The 15,654-nt window shown below is 45.8% G+C and overlaps 2 protein-coding genes and 1 long non-coding RNA gene across 3 annotated transcripts in view; 2 read left to right on the forward strand and 1 right to left on the reverse strand.

The window, feature by feature from the left end:
* The first annotated feature begins 509 nt into the window (after window positions 1–509).
* Window positions 510–945, forward strand: LOC121845408. Its single transcript, XR_006082552.1, has 2 exons — window positions 510–831; window positions 875–945. It is a non-coding gene; the product is annotated as an uncharacterized LOC121845408 (long non-coding RNA).
* Window positions 946–3,719: 2,774 nt separating this feature from the next.
* Window positions 3,720–9,768, reverse strand: LOC112239756 (phospholipase A2-like). The gene is made up of 4 exons (XM_042316735.1): window positions 9,563–9,768; window positions 8,246–8,474; window positions 4,538–4,644; window positions 3,720–4,022 (listed from the first exon to the last, which is right to left on the reverse strand). Exons 1-4 carry the CDS (start codon window positions 9,603–9,605, stop codon window positions 3,874–3,876), a joined length of 528 nt encoding a protein of 175 aa, XP_042172669.1. The 5' UTR covers window positions 9,606–9,768; the 3' UTR covers window positions 3,720–3,873.
* A 4,364-nt stretch (window positions 9,769–14,132) lies between these two features.
* The window catches only part of txndc11 (thioredoxin domain containing 11), a 17,535-nt gene continuing 16,013 nt past the window's right edge, over window positions 14,133–15,654 (forward strand). The window contains 1 exon segment of the mRNA XM_042316721.1: window positions 14,133–14,491. Coding sequence (XP_042172655.1) covers window positions 14,367–14,491 — 125 coding nt within the window. The 5' untranslated portion in view covers window positions 14,133–14,366.

Consider the following 15,654-nt stretch of genomic DNA (forward strand, 5'->3'; position numbering starts at 1 on the left):
GCCAGAGGGGGTGTGGTATATGGCCAATAAGGCCAGAGGGGTGTGGTATATGGCCAATAAGGCCAGAGGGGTGTGGTATATGGCCAATAAGGCCAGAGGGGGTGTGGTATATGGCCAATAAGGCCAGAGGGGGTGTGGTATATGGCCAATAAGGCCAGAGGGGGTGTGGTATATGGCCAATAAGGCCAGAGGGGGTGTGGTATATGGCCAATAAGGCCAGAGGGGGTGTGGTATATGGCCAATAAGGCCAGAGGGGGTGTGGTATATGGCCAATATACCACGGCCTAGTGGTTAGAGCGTTGGGACAGAAACCGAAAGGTTGCGAAGATCAAATCCCCGAGCTGTCGTTCTGAACAAGGCAGTTAACCCACTGTTCCTAGGCCGTCATTGTAAATAAGAATTTGTTCTTATTAACTGACTTACCTAGTTAAATAAAGGTTAAATAAATCAAATATTTTTTTTTTTAAAACCCACAAACCCCCGAGGAGCATTATTGCTATTATAAACTGGTTAACAACGTAATGTTGTCATACCCGTGGTATATGGTCTGATATACCGCGGCTATCAGCCAATCAGCATCCAGGGCTCGAACCACCCAGTTTATATATATATATATATATATATATATATATAATGAGGGTAATTCATATTGAAGGGAAGAGGTTGTGTGTTTGTCTGTTATGGGGGTCAGTGGTAATAACTAGAGAGGGTTGATATGATTCTGTTATGGGGGTCAGTGGTAATAACTAGAGAGGGTTGATATGATTCTGTTATGGGGGTCAGTGGTAATAAATGTAATCACCCTGTTCCTGGAGAGATACCCTCCTGTAGGTTTTATCTCCAACCCTGTTCCTGGAGAGCTACCCTCCTGTAGGTTTTCATTCCAACCCCAGTTGCAACTAACCCGATTCATTTTATCAGCCAGCTAATTTGTAGAATCAGGTCCGCTAGATTAGGGTTGGAGTTAAAACCTACAGGAGGGTAGCTCTCCAGGAACAGGGTTGGAGTTAAAACCTACAGGAGGGTAGCTCTCCAGGAACAGGGTTGGAGTTAAAACCTACAGGAGGGTAGCTCTCCAGGAACAGGGTTGGAGTTAAAACCTACAGGAGGGTAGCTCTCCAGGAACAGGGTTGGAGATAAAAACCTACAGGAGGGTAGCTCTCCAGGAACAGGGTTGGAGATAAAAACCTACAGGAGGGTAGCTCTCCAGGAACAGGGTTGGAGTTAAAACCTACAGGAGGGTAGCTCTCCAGGAACAGGGTTGGAGTTAAAACCTACAGGAGGGTAGGGGCCCAGGTTCTTGTTAAGTTTTATTCTGACACCCTGTCCTATTCCCTATATAGTGCAGTGTGCACTATATTTGACCAGAACCTCTGTAGGGAATAGGGTGCCACAACATTCTGTTTCCATGGTGACGTGGAGCTCAGCTTGTCTCGTTGGAAGGCAACACACATAATGCCTTGTTTTTCTTTTTACAAGGTTACTTAAAAAACATTTTTTTAAAGTTAAGCACTTGAGTTTCATATGGTAATCGTAAATAAAAACTATTTCTACTTCCTGCATTCAGAAAGAGAGTTTAAACATGGCGATATCCAGATGTTGTCATTTTCAATGTAAGGAAATCACCTGTTTGGGTGTTCGTCCACCCTCTTCCCTATGTAGTGCACTACTTTTGACCAGGGCCTAGTGGGTAAGCCATAGGGCCTTGGTCAAAAATAGTGCACTACATAGGGAAGAGGGTGCCGTTTGGGATGAACGCTGGGACAGGTGGGACTCCATTGTTTAACATAAAAGGGCTATCGCTTCATTGGTCCCTCTCATGTAACCAATGGCCTGAAGGATGTTTTATGTTTGTTTGTGACAAAATTTTGTTTTTAATTGTTCATGAATAGGTTCATTCTTTCCCACCTGTCCTGTGGTTGGTTGGTTTCTAGATTGAATTATTAAATATCTGTCTTTAAAAAAAAAAAATCTCATTTATTTTTTCATTTAGTGGAATTCAACCACTTTTCCGTAAGTTGTGGTCTATATAGGGGCGGCAGGTAGCCTAGTGGTTAGAGTTGGGCCAGTAACCGAAAGGTTGCTAGATTGAATCCCCCGAGCTGACAAGGTAAAAAATCGTCCGTTCTGCCCCTAAACAAGGCAGTTTAACCCACTGTTCCTAGGCTGTCATTGTAACTAAGAATGTGTTCTTAACTGACTTGCCTGGTTAAATATAAGGGATGCCATTTGGGACAAACTAAGTTGTATACTGGAGATGATGAATGAGGTTTAACAGTGGTGGAATGTCCCCTTTAATTAGACTGGTAGCACTACTTCTGGTGCACAACCATTTTTGCTACACCCGCAATAACATCTGCTAAATATGTGTATGTGACGAACCAAATGTGATTTGACTGTGATTCCCTCTGATGCGTTACCTGGGTTGTTCTGGTTTCTCCCCAAAAAATGACGACTTAGCAAACAAACAAATTAATAAAATACTTTATTCTTTTCCTAAGAATATGATGAAACTTTGTGTTTGTTCCAAAGATTTTTTCCTACAGATGAGAGAATGTATTTGTGTTTTAGGCCTAGAGATGAGATGAGAGGCCTAGAGATGAGATGAGATGAATGTATTTGTGTTTTAGGCCTAGAGATGAGATGAGATGAGAGAATGTATTTGTGTTTTAGGCCTAGAGATGAAATCACGCCTTTAGATTCTAACACGAACACGCCAACAATTTGACGGCGTTGTTTTTGAGCAATGCCGTCATATCGCTGTGGGACTCTTAACACACACACACCATTAGACTCTAACACACACACACACCATTAGATTCTAACACACACACACCATTAGATTCTAACACACACACACACCATTAGATTCTAACACACACACACCATTAGATTCTAACACACACACACACACCATTAGACACACACACACCATTAGATTCTAACACACACACACACACACACACCATTAGACACCATTAGACTCTAACACAACACACACACACACCATTAGACTCTACACACACACACCATTAGACTCTAACACACACACACACACCATTAGACTCTAACACACACACACAACACACACACACACACACCATTAGATTCTAACACACACACACACCATTAGACACACACACACCATTAGATTCAACACACACACACACACACCATTAGATTCTAACACACCACACACCATTAGATTCTAACACACCATTAGATTTAAACACACCATTAGATTCTAACACACACACACACACCATTAGATTCTAACACACACATTAGATTCTAACACCATTAAACACACCATTAGATTCTAACACACCATTAGATTCTACACACACCATTAGATTCTAACACACACACACACACCATTAGATTCTAACACTCACACCATTAAACACACCATTAGATTCTAACACACACACACACACACCATTAGATTCTAACACTCACACCATTAAACACACCATTAGATTCTAACACACCATTAAAAACACCATTAGATTCTAACACACCATTAAACACGCCATTAGAATAATGTCCTTACTGTTTTCTTTTGTACGTTGAAAATGTCAGTCTACAAGCTGTTTATAGAACTGCTGTTTGAGTCCTCAGTCATGGACTTAATGATACACCCCCACCAGGTCTGTCATGGTGATATAATCACACTGTTAATCAGACCCATGGGCCGTGCCCATCAGACGGACAGAGGGTAAAGTACTGTAGGTCTTTATTACACACACCACTAGCCAGGACAAACAAGAGAAAACACTAGTCTGTCTCTCTCTCACACACACACACACACACCACTAGCCAGGACAAACAAGATAAAACACTAGTCTCTCTCTCACACACTGTGTAACAGCATCAGTGACGGGTACAGGTGGGCTGTTCGTATCCACACAGGAAGTCGGGCCAGACAGAGTATTTAGGGGTGAAGGGAGCTCTCCTCAGACACCTGGCCGCCTCCCGGTCACACCTGCACAGAATCTTGTCACACCTGTTCTTCAGAGACTCTAGAACCACCGGACAGAACACAACAGGGTGGAATTTAGAATTCTTAGAATGCAATAGGACTAAATAGAATGCAATAGGACTAAATAGAATGCAATAGGACTAAATAGAATGCAATAGGACTAAATAGAATGCAATAGGACTAAATAGAATGCAATAGGACTAAATAGAATGCAATAGAACTAAATAGAATGCAATAGAACTGTATTTGTCACATTATCGATGGAAAATTGCCCCTTGGCTTCAGACCTGGAAATGCAGCTTGTATCCACGGTTGTTACTAGTTACCACAGTCAGAATTGGCTACATCATAAACATACATGTGCTTTGAGCTCTTCAGTTAAGGTTAAGGTTAGGCGTAATGATGAACCACTATCCTAGAGAGTGCTTAGGAGTACAGAAATACAGTGTTGCATTATGGGATGTGTAGTTCATACAGAAATACAGTGTTGAATTATGGAGATGTGTAGTTCATACAGAAATACAGTGTTGAATTATGGGGATGTGTAGTTTGTACCGCAGTTGGACATCTTGTTCTCACAGGTCCACTGGTACTTGTCCGTCTTGGTCTGACAACCCAGATTCTCAGCCTTCCCATAGCAACAGTCATGCTTGTGACAGCACCTTGTGGACAGAAAATAACACAATCGTGTTGTTGATGGGAGTTAACTCTGGTACAATGTATAATTTCTCAAAGTGCTTTATGTAAATCTAGTCTGCTATACAATCCATTATGTGAGGACAATGGCTTTGGGTTGTGTTCTCTTCAGCCTCGGACTATGCAGTAGCTCATCAACAAAAGCAGAATTCAGTCCATATTTTTCCAAGCTCAAAATGGAGGGCCTGAGAAACTACCTGTTGGCCATGGGATAGGAGACAGCAGGTCCGGATCTAGCCTTTTTGGGGGGTCCTAACCCGAGATTTGGTCAACTATTAGGCAAACTATTTGAATTTTAGCAACAAGAAAATGGCTGAGAGATTTCCACATATTGCACCTTTTAATGATATCTGTGAGTGTGACTAACAAAATCAATTGGGGCCCACTGGAGGTCAGGCCCCCTGGGCACGTGCCCTGAATGCCTAGCTGCTATTTGGCCATGATTCCTACAAGTTTAGATACAGTTGAAGTCAGAAGTTTACATACACTTAGGTTGGAGTCATTAAATCTTGTTTTTCAACAACCACACCACAAATTTCTTGATGACAAACTATAGTTTTGGAAAGTTGGTTAGGACATCTAATTTTTGTATGACACAAGTAATTTTTCCAACAATTGTTTACAGACAGATTATTTCACTTCTAATTAATTGTATCAATTCCAGTGGGTCAGATGTTTACATGCACTAAGTTGACTGTGCCTTTAAACAGCTTGGAAAATTCCAGAAAATGATGTCATGGCTTCTGATAGCTAATTGACATCATTTGAGTCAATTGGAGGTGTGCCTGTGGATGTATTTCAAGGCCTACCTTCAAACTCAGTGCCTCTTTGCTTGACATCATGGGAAAATAAAAATAAATTAGCTAAGATTTTTTTGTTGTAGAACTCCACAAGTCTGGTTCATCCTTGGGAGCAATTTCCAAACACCTGAAGGTACCACATTCATTTGTACAAACACCATGGGACCACGCAGCCGTCATACCGCTCAGGAAGGAGACGCGTTCTGTCTCCTAGAGATTAACTTTCTTTGGTGCGAAAAATGCAAATCAATCCCAGAACAACAGCAAAGGACCTTGTGATGATGCTGGAGGAAACAGGTACAAAAGTATCTATATCCACAGTAAAACGAGTCCTATATCGACATAACCTGAAAGGCCGCTCAGCAAGGAAGAAGCCACTGCTCCAAAACTGCCATAAAAAAAGCCAGACTACAGTTTGCAACTGCACATGGGGACAAAGATTGTACTTCTTGGAGAAATGTCCTCTGGTATGATGAAACAAAAATAGAACTGTTTGGCCATAATGACCATCGTTATGTTTGGAGGAAAAAGGGGGAGGCTTTCAAGCCGAAGAACACCATCCCAACCGTGAAGCACGGGGGTGGCAGCATCATGTTGTGGGGCTGCTTTGCTGCAGGAGGGACTGGTGCACTTCACAAAATAGATGGCATCATGAGGATGGAAAATTATGTGGATAAATTGAAGCAACATCTCAAGACATCAGTCAGGAAGTTAAAGCTTGGTCGCAAATGGGTCTTCCAAATGGACAATGACCCAAAGCATACTTCCAAAGTTGTGGCAAAATGGCTTAAGGACAACAAAGTCACGGTATTGTCAGGAATTGTGAAAAACTGAGTTTTAATGTATTTGGCTAAGGTGTATGTAAATGTCTGACTTCAACTCTAACTGGATAGACTAATTTATCAATCTGAAAATCGTTAGCGGACATCTCTAATTGAGTGACTGACAAAACGAGAGGGAAAAACTGCTGTTGTTCCACACAACCTCGAACTGTACACCTATTCTAACTCTCAACAGTAAGTTGAGACACCGACTGAGTTCCTAAAATAAAATACATGTATTGTTGGGTGGGGCCAAAAGCCACAGCTTATGTTGATTATGTTGCTTATGCCTGGATCCGGCCCTGGCAGACAGAACATTACAGCATGAAATTACTGTTTGTAGATATTCATGGTCTGTGGATGTATTTAGAAATCAGAGTTGGTGCCAACCAGCTGTAATTACACCACGGCTAAGTGCTGAGTCCCAGTAGACTTTTGACCAGGGCCTCCCAGCACTGGTCCAGTAGTAGCTCTGTGTGTGTGTGTGATGGTACTCACCAGTTTGCCTTGTCTCGGGGCCATCCCTGGCCTCCCAGCCCTGGTCCAGTAGTAGCTCTGTGTGTGTGTGTGATGGTACTCACCAGTCAGCCTTGTCTCGGGGCCATCCCTGGCCTCCCAGCCCTGGTCCAGTAGTAGCTCTGTGTGTGTGTGATGGTACTCACCAGTCAGCCTTGTCTCTGGGCCATCCCTGGCCTCCCAGCCCTGGTCCAGTAGTAGCTCTGTGTGTGTGTGATGGTACTCACCAGTCAGCCTTGTCTCTGGGCCATCCCTGGCCTCCCAGCCCTGGTCCAGTAGTAGCTCTGTGTGTGTGTGATGGTACTCACCAGTCAGCCTTGTCTCGGGGCCATCCCTGGCCTCCCAGCCCTGGTCCAGTAGTAGCTCTGTGTGTGTGTGATGGTACTCACCAGTCAGCCTTGTCTCTGGGTCAGCCTTGTCTCTGGGCCATCCCTGGCCTCCCAGCCCTGGTCCAGTAGTAGCTCTGTGTGTGTGTGATGGTACTCACCAGTCAGCCTTGTCTCTGGGCCATCCCTGGCCTCCCAGCCCTGGTCCAGTAGTAGCTCTGTGTGTGTGTGATGGTACTCACCAGTCAGCCTTGTCTCTGGGCCATCCCTGGCCTCCCAGCCCTGGTCCAGTAGTAGCTCTGTGTGTGTGTGATGGTACTCACCAGTCAGCCTTGTCTCTGGGCCATCCCTGGCCTCCCAGCCCTGGTCCAGTAGTAGCTGTGTGTGTGATGGTACTGAGCCTTGTCTCTGGGCCATCCCTGGCCTCCCAGCCCTGGTCCAGTAGCTCTGTGTACTCACCAGTCAGCCTTGGGCCATCCCTGGCCTCCCAGCCCTGGTCCAGTAGTAGCTCTGTGTGTGTGTGATGGTACTCACCAGTCAGCCTTGTCTCTGGGCCATCCCTGGCCTCCCAGCCCTGGTCCAGTAGTAGCTCTGTGTGTGTGTGATGGTACTCACCAGTCAGCCTTGTCTCTGGGCCATCCCTGGCCTCCCAGCCCTGGTCCAGTAGTAGCTCTGTGTGTGTGTGATGGTACTCACCAGTCAGCCTTGTCTCTGGGCCATCCCTGGCCTCCCAGCCCTGGTCCAGTAGTAGCTCTGTGTGTGTGTGATGGTACTCACCAGTCAGCCTTGTCTCTGGGCCATCCCTGGCCTCCCAGCCCTGGTCCAGTAGTAGCTCTGTGTGTGTGTGATGGTACTCACCAGTCAGCCCTTGTCTCTGGGCCATCCCTGGCCTCCCAGCCCTGGTCCAGTAGTAGCTCTGTGTGTGTGTGATGGTACTCACCAGTCAGCCTTGTCTCTGGGCCATCCCTGGCCTCCCAGCCCTGGTCCAGTAGTAGCTCTGTGTGTGTGTGTGATGGTACTCACCAGTCAGCCTTGTCTCTGGGCCATCCCTGGCCTCCCAGCCCTGGTCCAGTAGTAGCTCTGTGTGTGTGTGATGGTACTCACCAGTCAGCCTTGTCTCTGGGCCATCCCTGGCCTCCCAGCCCGCAGTAACATCCATACATAACGTAAGCCACCGCCGACCTCCCAGTGCTGCATTTAACGACGCCCGCCAACTCCCACAAGCCCCGCTTGTCCCGCCGACGCCATCGCTCCGGTAACGGGGAGGTGACTGTCGGTGTTGTCGATAACTCAGTCCCTTCGTAAGATCTGGTTATCCCGTCGATAACATGCTCTAAGTTTGGATTGTAAAAGGTATTGTTAAATAAACAGGTTGGTGTATTCACTATAACCGTTGTGAGTGTGTGTGTACTTACAGAGAGACAAACACACACACAGGCTACAGTATTCACTATAACCGTTGTGAGTGTGTGTGTACTTACAGAGTACTTACAGAGAGACAAACACACACACAGGCTACAGTATTCACTATAACGTTGTGGGTGTGACTGTGTACTTGTACAGTATTCACTATAACTCAGTACTTACAGAGAGACAAACACACACACTACAGTATTCAGATCTGTGTTACAGAGAGACACTAAACACACACACATACAGTATTCACTATAACCGTTGTGAGTGTGTGTGTACTTACAGAGTACTTACAGAGAGACAAACACACACACAGCTACAGTATTCACTATAACCGTTGTGAGTGTGTGTTACTTACTATAACAGAGGACAAACACACACACAGGCTACAGTATTCACTATAACCGTTGTGAGTGTGTGTGTGTGTGTACTTACAGAGAGACAAACACACACACAGGCTACAGTATTCACTATAACCGTTGTGAGTGTGTGTGTACTTACAGAGTACTTACAGAGAGACAAACACACACACAGGCTACAGTATTCACTATAACCGTTGTGAGTGTGTGTGTACTTACAGAGTACTTACAGAGAGACAAACACACACACAGGCTACAGTGTGCAACAAACTAAATTGATGTACAATTTGATGGCTTTGTTTTTTGGAGAAATGTTCTCTTATTGCTGTAAGATTCTAACACGCCAACTTTCCCCTGCTCTGTAGGCTGTCCTAGACCAGACAACAGTCTGCTGTACAATGCAGGGATTCACCTGTGTGACAAATACATATATAAAACTGTTTTGTCTCTTAAAGAATGAAAATCCCTTTTATTAATAGCCTATAGTCTTCTCTCCTTTGGGAATATGTGTAGCCATTCCAATTTACGCACAGCTTTTTTTTTTTGCTTTTCTGAAAATAACCACGCAATACAATTTGACATCAATGCTGTTGTTTAGATACAATTGTGTAAAACGACTTTCCTGAAAGTGACAGAACAGAACACTTACCCGAAAACAGAAGCAGAGCGAGGTATAAAGCAGACATCTCCATGCAAGCCACGCGCCTAGTAATGGTCTTCTGTTCTAGAACGCGTCAGTTTATGACCGCGTTTCCCAAACTAGGGCTCGCGACTCCACGTGAGGTCGACTGATATGAACATGGGGTTGCGGGAGCAGTGGCGACCATTCATTCAGTTTTGAGCCCCACATTTTTAGGACTTTAAAAAAGATATATATAAATTTCAAATCACGTTATATTGACGGTAGCTTTGATTGGACTGATCAGGTCAACATCTTACTTTCAAAATCGTAACTAGCAGTCATCATCATGACAGTCGACAATCTACGGGCAAATCCTTTTTAATCCTTGTCATATTAAGATAAATAATTTAGAGAAATTATCGGCCATTGAACATAAAGATTACACATCAAACTGGAAATCGCAAATTCAACAATGAATCGCTTGGAAGGAATAAGTAGCTCCAACTCCAAGCATTGCAAAGCAACCACGAACGAATGGAGTGGCTGTGTGTTTAATTTCAGAGTTCCCACCATAAATCCAGAGAATGACAGATTTGGATGACAAAGTTTGATGACAGAATTTGCCCACAAAGGAGCGCTGCGCCACCTTCACAAGGTGAGGTGTTGGGACACTGCTGTTGGGACAGCTTTATGTAGGCCCTAACAGTTTGAGGGCACCGTTTGTCACCGTTATAGTGCAATGAATGTATTGTTTAGTGTTGTGTAGTGGCTTTGCTGACCGGCAGCCCACATTGCTTTTGCTCCACCAAGATGTACATGCTGAAATCGCCACTGTGCGGGAGAATTGACAAAATCCTGACGAAAAAAAATTATATACAGTATGTACAATAAATAGCATACAATATTATAATATTGTATTTGTATTTCAAAATCATTGTAATGTGATCAACCATCACAATCTAAATGAACCTTTTTCAAATCTAAAAGATCAAATGAAACCAGAGAGCGGCCTTAGATCATGGGAAAGGGCCAGAGGCCGCACTTGACCGGGGCACTTGAATCTTTCCCACAGTGAATGGCTCGGCGCATTATGCGATGAAACCACAACACTATTGCAGAGACTTTGATAATACCGGTCGAAATTGATATGGTAAAAACAATTTGGGGTCAGGCAGAGGCACAGAAACTCACACCAATAGCTTTTTTCAGATAACATTGCTAAACGAAGTATTTATGTTCTGACTGAACGAATCAAAAACTCCCCAGTTTATGCTGTCCAAATGGCCGTTAGCAGTGAGGGCCGAGATGCCCATGCGTTTGTTCGCTATACATGTCAGGGGATGCTATTTTCGATGAGATATTGTTATGTTTCACGATTCCCGAGCATGAATTGAAGAAAAACAGTTTCCATATGGGATCGAATCGTGGTCACTTGCACAGATGGTGCTACATCTATGGTGGGACGGCGGGCAGGCCTCTGCGCTCTAGTTATCAATGTGTCTCTCTTTGCCATATGGACGCATTGTATGGTACATTGAGAGCAACTGGCTTGAAAAGGGGCTGAGTACAGAACTCGGAGATATACTGCAGCAGGTTACTTCGATTGTAAACTATTTACATCAAACCACATCCAGATACCCTGCCCTCTCCCTCTGAGCATTAATGACGCGTTCAAAACAACTGGGAACTCCGAACTGGGAACTCGGAAATCTCCGACTTCAATGCGTTTACGACAACTGAGAACTCGGAAATAACTCCGACTGTGGGAAAAATCGTTTTGAACGGTCATTCAACTCGGAATTCCAACATCTTTCTAGGTCTCCGAGCTCCGACTTTTTCGACCTGAAGATCACTGACGTCATGATTTGACCTCCTATTTTTCCGAGTTCCCAGTTGTCGTGAAAGCACCATAAGACGTATGATAGGCTGCCCTTTGCCAGCTCATATATGTGTGAAGCTGGATTCAGTGGTCCCCTCTGCATTAAAACACATATTGATCCAGGTTGATCCTGACTTTGTGAAACTTCGAGTCGACATGCATCAAGCACACCCATCTCATTAGCGCTGGTGAGATATACATTACGTCAGACTCATTTGCAATTGACTGTCATAGCCCCACATTGAAGTATGTGGTGGTGAGTTGAGAATACAATCAGAAATATTGTTAGAATGTTTTTCAATTGACTGCCACGGCCCCAAATAAAAAACGAAACATTGGCTGTTAATTACATCTGTTTTTTTGTTTTTTAACATGGTTGTGGTCGCGAGGATTTTCAGATATCAAAATGGGGTCGTGGGCCAAAAAGGTTTGGGAACTCCTTTTTAAATTTTTTTATTTAGGTTTGGGAACTCCTACCATAGGCGATAAAAAAATTGGTTGACCCGGAAGCTGATCGTAGGCCAGTCCCCCGAACCGTTTAAGGTTAGAATGAATGTACTTCGATTTTAGGACAGGGGTTGAGGACAGCATCCACCCAGGAGGCATTACCTGTGATTCAATACACCTTTCATGGTCATGGACACTGTCCGTGTTGGACTTAGTGGTTAGAGTGTAGAGGCGGCAGGTAGCCTAGTGGTTAGAGTGTAGAGGCGGCAGGTAGCCTAGTGGTTAGAGTGTAGAGGCGGCAGGTAGCCTAGTGGTTAGAGTGTAGAGGTGGCAGGGTAGCCTAGTGGTTAGAGTGTAGGGGCGGCAGGTAGCCTAGTGGTTAGAGTGTAGAGGTGGCAGGTAGCCTAGAGTGGTTAGAGTGTAGAGGCGGCAGGTAGCCTAGTGGTTAGAGTGTAGAGGCGGCAGGTAGCCTAGTGGTTAGAGTGTAGAGGCGGCAGGTAGCCTAGTGGTTAGAGTGTAGGGCGGCAGGTAGCCTAGTGGTTAGGCGGCAGGTAGCCTAGTGGTTAGAGTGTAGAGGCGGCAGGTAGCCTAGTGGTTAGAGTGTAGAGGCAGGGCAGTGGTAGCCTAGTGGTTAGAGTGTAGAGGCGGCAGGTAGCCTAGTGGTTAGAGTGTAGAGGCGGCAGGTAGCCTAGTGGTTAGAGTGTAGAGGCGGCAGGTAGCCTAGTGGTTAGAGTGTAGTGGTTAGGGGGCGGCAGGGCTAGTGGCAGGTAGCCTAGTGGTTAGAGTGTAGAGGGGCGGCAGGTAGCCTAGTGGTTAGAGTGTAGGGGCGGCAGGTAGCCTAGTGGTTAGAGTGCCTAGTGGTTAGAGGGCGGCAGGTAGCCTAGTGGTTGGTTAGAGGTAGCCTGGTGGTTAGAGTGTAGGTAGGGCGGCAGGTAGCCTAGTGGTTAGAGTGGTTAGAGCAGGTAGCCTAGTGGTTGGTTAGGGCGGCAGGTAGCCTAGTGGTAGAGGGGCGGCAGGTAGCCTAGTGGTTAGAGTGTAGGGGCGGCAGGTAGCCTAGTGGTTAGAGTGTAGGGGCGGCAGGTAGCCTAGTGGTTAGAGTGTAGGGGCGGCAGGTAGCCTGGTGGTTAGAGTGTAGGGGCGGCAGGTAGCCTAGTGGTTAGAGTGTAGGGGGCGGCAGGTAGCCTAGTGGTTAGAGTGTAGGGGCGGCAGGTAGCCTAGTGGTTAGAGTGTAGGGGCGGCAGGTAGCCTAGTGGTTAGAGTGTAGGGGCGGCAGGTAGCCTGGTGGTTAGAGTGTAGTGGGGCGGCAGGTAGCCTAGTGGTTAGAGTGTAGGGGCGGCAGGTAGCCTAGTGGTTGGTTAGAGTGGTGTAGGGGCGGCAGGTAGCCTAGTGGTTAGAGTGTAGGGGCGGCAGGTAGCCTAGTGGTTAGGAGTGGTAGAGTGGGGCGGCAGGTAGCCTAGTGGTTAGAGTGTAGGGGCGGCAGGTAGCCTAGTGGTTAGAGTGTAGGGGCGGCAGGTAGCCTAGTGGTTAGAGTGTAGGGGCGGCAGGGGGGCGGCAGGTAGCGGCAGGGGCGGCAGGTAGCCTAGTGGTTAGAGTGTAGGGGCGGCAGGTAGCCTAGTGGTTAGAGTGTAGGGGCGGCAGGTAGCCTAGTGGTTAGAGTCTAGGGGCCGGTAACCGAAAGATTGTTGGCTCGAATCCCCGAGCTGACAAGGTAAAAGTCTCTCGTTCTGTAACAAGGCAGTTATCCCGCTGTTCCCCGATAGCCCGTCATTGTAAATAAGAATTTGTTCTTGCCTACTTAAATAAAAATGAAAGAATGACCGTGATGTGTCACGTGTAAGTTGTGACCAACTGACTGAAATTGTGACCGACTGATCTACAAATAATATCGAGTATTTATTATGCAATATTATTTATATTAGTCAGTCTCGCCTTTAAATTCGGCTGCATTGCCGAAAACTCAGAGAAAGCTTTGCAGTGGAGAACGAACCCGACCTAGCGGTCTTTGACAGTAATACCACAGATATGGCAGCTGCGGTTTAGCAGATTGAGAGACAATCTGACAATAACGAAACAATTCATAGCACGAAACCTTACAAAAACAACCACTTTACTTTTGACGATGCAATTACGTATCCATTTAGAACTATAAGCAATGGAGTAAATTCATAGTTGAAGACACTTTTATTCTGATTGAATATTGAACTACTTCTACAATAAATTCGGACGATTCTACTTTTCCGATTTGACCGATTTACTTCCCGACGCTCCCTTGACGTGGAGCAGCGTCATTGCGGAAGTAGCTAAGTCTACGTGGGGAAGGAAGGTTGGCTTGTTCGTGTTTGAACTAAACTCTGCCTCATACAGGATAAATGTGCAACCTACGGAACCTACAATAACCCTGCCGCGCCGCGCGGAACCTACAACCTCCCCGCCCGCTAGCTGAATGGCCTTGTACCGCCAGGGCGTGTAGATCCGATGGGAGGGATAGCCGGGTAGTTCCCTGTAATGCTTCGGTGGCTGCGGCAGTCTCTTAGGCAGGTGTCTAGTCTGATGGCCCGGAGACCAGTGCTTGTCTGCGGGGCGATACTGCTGAGCGTCCTGCTACTACTGGCCGTTACATTTACCTGCAGGTAGGTAAACATCATTCGGATCTACCGGCAGTTGTCTGTGGTTTTTAGTGACAAACCACCAGGCATTTCACAGTTTTGTTGTGGCCCTGAACAAGCTCACCTAATTCACAACGGCTTGATGATTCGTTGAGTCAGGTGTGCTTAATCTGGAATAGATCAAAAACAACTGGGGGTCCCCGAGGTAAAACCCACCTGATCTAACTATCTGTCTAGCCAACTGGGGGTCCCCGAGGTAAAACCCACCTGATCTAACTATCTGTCTAGCCAACTGGGGGTCCCCGAGGTAAAACCCCCTGATCTAGCTATCTGTCTAGCCAACTGGGGGTCCAGAGGAGAGGTAAAACCCCTGATCTAACTATCTGTCTAGCCAACTGGGGGTCCCCGAGGTAAAACCCCTGATCTAGCTATCTGTCTAGCCAACTGGGGGTCCCCGAGGTAAAACCCCTGATCTAACTATCTGTCTAGCCAACTGGGGGTCCCCGAGGTAAAACCCACCTGATCTAACTATCTGTCTAGCCAAATCAAATCAAATCAAATCAAATTTTATTTGTCACATACACATGGTTAGCAGATGTTAATGCGAGGGTAGCGAAATGCTTGTGCTTCTAGTTCCGACAATGCAGTCCCCGAGCAAGTAATCTAACTAACAATTCCAAAAAAACTACTGTCTTATACACAGTGTAAGGAGATAAAGAATATGTACATATCTGATATATGAATGAGTGATGGTCCAGAGCAGCATAGGCAAAACCCTAGATGATAGCTATCTGTATAGCCATACTGGGATAAGTATGTAAACCAAGTGGCATAGTTATCTGTGGCTAGTGATACATGTATTACATAAGGATGCAGTCGATGATATAGAGTACAGTATCAACGTATGCATATGAGATGAACAATGTAGGGGTAAGTAACATTATATAAGGTAGCATTGTTTAAAGTGGCTAGTGTAAAATCCCCATGATTAAAGTGGCTGATTAAAGCCAACTGGGGGTCCTCGAGGTAAAACCCCTGATCTAGCTATCTGTCTAGCCAACTGGGGCTCCAGAGGAGAGGTAAACCCCCCCTGGTCTAGCTATCTGTCTAGCCAACTGGGGGTCCCTGAGGTAAAACCCACCTGATCTAGCTATCTGTCTAGCCAACTGGGGGTCCCCGAGGTAAAA

The sequence above is a fragment of the Oncorhynchus tshawytscha genome, unplaced genomic scaffold, assembly GCF_018296145.1.
Source record: "Oncorhynchus tshawytscha isolate Ot180627B unplaced genomic scaffold, Otsh_v2.0 Un_scaffold_7692_pilon_pilon, whole genome shotgun sequence".
In the NCBI taxonomy this organism is placed as follows: Eukaryota; Metazoa; Chordata; class Actinopteri; order Salmoniformes; family Salmonidae; genus Oncorhynchus; species Oncorhynchus tshawytscha.

Bases quoted from the DNA above. Each gene is read 5' to 3' on its own strand.
- LOC112239756 (XM_042316735.1), bottom strand. From the start codon at position 9,605: ATGGAGATGTCTGCTTTATACCTCGCTCTGCTTCTGTTTTCGG. The intron at 8,475-9,562 runs GTAAGTGTTCTG...ATCCAAACTTAG, and splicing joins CGCTCTGCTTCTGTTTTCGG to AGCATGTTATCGACGGGATA. The intron at 4,645-8,245 runs GTGAGTACCATC...TCTGTCCACAAG, and splicing joins CCCAGAGACAAGGCTGACTG to GTGCTGTCACAAGCATGACT.